Below are 3,089 nucleotides of genomic sequence, written 5' to 3'. Positions count from 1 at the left end.
TGCTGGGGAGGGCCCGCCAGGCCCACCACGCGCCGCTGACGCCGGCACCACGGGGTCCTTACGGAGCGGTGGCGGTGGGACGGCGTCCCCCGGGCCCCACGGGGAGGGCGGTGGGGCTGTCACTCTGCCCCAGTGCCCCTGCTGGTGGCAAAGCGGGGCCCCGGCCACCCTCTCCATCCCCGGCCAGCACGGCGTTACCGCTGCCTGTCTCCTTCCCCCGGGAAAGGGAGAGAAGAGTTAATTAGTTTTTAATTGGAAGGGGGGTGACCTAGAAGGGTCGGTGATGTGGCAGGCTGTGGCACCCAGCCAGGCAGCAGCGGGATAAAAGCTGTGAGGAGGGAGCAGGCGCGGGGCCACCGGCAGCCCGGAGCCAACAGAGCTGCTCTGACCCCAAATCCAGCGGGCACCGGGGCAGGAGGCGGCAGATGGGGCTTCGCACTGCCGGCGAGGGGACAGCGGGGACCGGCGTGGGATACCGGGGACAGGGTGCAAGCGCTGGGGATGTGGAGTGGAGCTGGAGCATCCCTGCGCCGCCCCGGGCTGCCGGGATGGAGGGTCTCAGCCCCGGCTCACCCCACAGCATCGCCAGCTGCAGTCCCCGAGGTGGCAGCCCCCCGCCCTGCCTGGCCCCTCACCTGCAGGTACTGGTACGCTCGGTCTTTGGCCTTTGCCTCCTGAAGCATCAAGGTCTTCTCGGTGCCGCCGGCGCTGGGGTAGGCTTCACGGGCCTGGCTGACGGTCATGGTGTGCCAGGCACTCCTCTTGAGCGTCTGGCCGTCCAGAGACATGGACATGCCGGCACAGGCCAGGCATTTTCCTTCCCCGCCGCCCTTTAGACTCTTCAAGGTCAAGTCTCTGAAGGCACTTTCGGGAGCGTCCACGCAGTACTGGGTGCCCTGGGCTGCGGCGTGCCGGCCGGACACCATGTAGCTGCTGTCGCTGTCCAGGTTGTCGTCGGAGCTCCACCAGCCCATCATCTTGGACCGGTGCCGGGAGTCCACCTTGCGGTCCTTGCTCTTGCTGCGCTTGCCATGGCGGGACTGGTGGTGGTGATGGTGGTGGTGGTGGTGGTGGTGGTGATGCTGTGGCCCAATGAACTGCCTACAGTTAAATAACTCATTTCCAATAGTTTCCCCAAGGAAGTCCCCTGTGTGAGTTATACAAGAATCTTGAGACCCTTGCGAAATGTGAGCAGTGCTCATTTCCCCTGTCATATCATGCTCTGCATCCTCAGCATGAGAACAAGCATCTAGCATTCTAATTCGATTATCTACCGGTGTCACAGAGTCAGTGTTAAAAACATGGTCCTTTCCTGCCCCATTATTTGCACCACTCCTCTCCGACGCCCCCTGTGAATCTCCCAGACAAATGCCTGTTTGTGATTCCAGTTTCCTGCTTCGTAGATCTGTGCTCCTACTGCTCTTCTGAGGATTATGACTCCTATCTTCTTCCTCTTCATCGTCCTCCTCTTTGAGAGCTTCGATATCTGCAATGTCTTCAGACTGCACCTCGCTGCCAGGGCTTCCAGCAGACTGGCTTGCGTGACTGGAGTTGGCCTCATTACTGGATCCATCACTGTGGCCACTGCTACTACCGGGACCGCTACTGCCATCCTCACCACTGTTGGCTGTCTCATCAGAGCTTCCTTGCATGGATTCCTGAAATTATTGTTATTTTTTTTTTAAGGTTGATGGAAAAATAAAAACGCCACTGCAAATACATAATCAACATTGTCATCATTGAAACACCATTCTTCATGTATGAGGAAATGTGTCAAATCTGTAAGTTTTCATTCATTCTTTCTCAATTCGGGCGGCCGGCCCTCGGGACCGTGCTGGATGTAGTCGGCGGGATGCTCGCAGTCCTCTGGGATGCAGCGGCAGCGGTGGCCGGAGGAGGGTTGTGCCTGGCTACGCTCCCCATGGTAGCCCTTCATGGTGTCAGCATCCTCCCCGTAGCCTCGGCATCCTGCAGGGTTGTCCCTGCGGGCTTACCTGTGGGGACAGGGACAGGCATGGCATCACGCTCCCCTCCGTGCCCTCCCGCCAGCAAAGCGTTGGGGCCATCCCGCAGGAACCAACTGAGGGTGGTGGGAAGCTCCCAGGGCAGGATTCGGCCCCAGCTGAGCCCCTGCGAAGCCAGGCTGGGGTGCCAGAAACGTGGTTCCCCATGGGATAAGGGGGGCATGTCACCGGGGCCGGGCACCCGGGGTCTCAGCTGCTCGGAGAGGGCAGCAGAAGGGTGGAACGGGAAGGAGAAGGCACCACCGGCAGCGATGCAGGCAGCGCAGGGCCTGCAGACGGCGAGGGAGGACACGCTGCCATCATCAGAAACTTGTTTTCTTCTCCGACACCAAATATTATGAAGTGTTTCTCCATTAGGAAAACGGTTCTGGCTGAGGTTTTCAGCCGTTGCGATTCACAGAGCTGCTAATGAGCTGCCGCGGGGCGCGGGGGGGCCGCGCTCTGATGTCTCCATCCAGCGCATCCTCCTCACACAGCCCCGGCTGCTGCACCCGACCACGGATGGAGACCCACGAGTGGCCATCCCACCGTCCCACTGCCCCCCACAGCCCCGCTGGCCCCCACAGACGGAGAGCCAAGGAGCAGAGGTGGCCGCGCTGCGTGTGGGGCATCCCCAGGTGGATGCAGGAGGACGGACGGCGTCGCGGCGGGGTGAGCCCCGCACCGGCTGCCGGGACGCCGGAGCAGTGAGGCTGCGCACACCCGCAGAGGTTTGTCTTCCTTACGGTCCCTCAAAGGCTCTGCCTTTGGTATGACTGTAAATGAGGAAATTACTTATTCTCCAGTGTAGCTTGGCTAATTAACAGGCATCATTAATGCTCCTGTTATCATACTTAGGCAGGGTGCTGTGGGCAGCCCGTCTCCAAGACTGGCTGCAGGGAAAGGTGACTGTGGGACGGTCCCCGTGGTACACCGGGTCCGATGGACACGCGGGGACTGGAAACGAGGGATGCCGGGAGGATGCGGGGGGACGGAGGCACCGCGTGCCTGAGGAGCGCCGGGAGCGGAGCGGGGCTGGAGGTCCCCGAGGGGCGCGGGGGCGGGCGGCGAGGCGAGCGTTGGCGG

General features: G+C 61.5%; 1 protein-coding gene across 1 annotated transcript in view; it reads right to left on the bottom strand.

Annotated features, from left to right (window-relative positions):
- Window positions 1-1,936, bottom strand: part of DLGAP3 (discs, large (Drosophila) homolog-associated protein 3) — a 7,850-nt gene extending 5,914 nt beyond the window's left edge. Inside the window, exons 1-4 of the mRNA XM_009890600.1 lie at window positions 1,815-1,936; window positions 1,418-1,521; window positions 636-1,147; window positions 63-211 (exon numbers count right to left, since the gene is read on the bottom strand). Of these exons, the coding sequence (XP_009888902.1) occupies window positions 63-211; window positions 636-1,147; window positions 1,418-1,521; window positions 1,815-1,936 (887 nt within the window). The remainder of the gene's footprint in view (window positions 1-62; window positions 212-635; window positions 1,148-1,417; window positions 1,522-1,814) is intronic.
- Between the last annotated feature and the right edge of the window lie 1,153 nt (window positions 1,937-3,089).

This window comes from Charadrius vociferus, unplaced genomic scaffold (genome assembly GCF_000708025.1).
Source record: "Charadrius vociferus isolate BGI_N301 unplaced genomic scaffold, ASM70802v2 scaffold1578, whole genome shotgun sequence".
Lineage (NCBI taxonomy): Eukaryota > Metazoa > Chordata > Aves > Charadriiformes > Charadriidae > Charadrius > Charadrius vociferus.
This window is presented reverse-complemented; position numbering and strand designations above follow the sequence as displayed.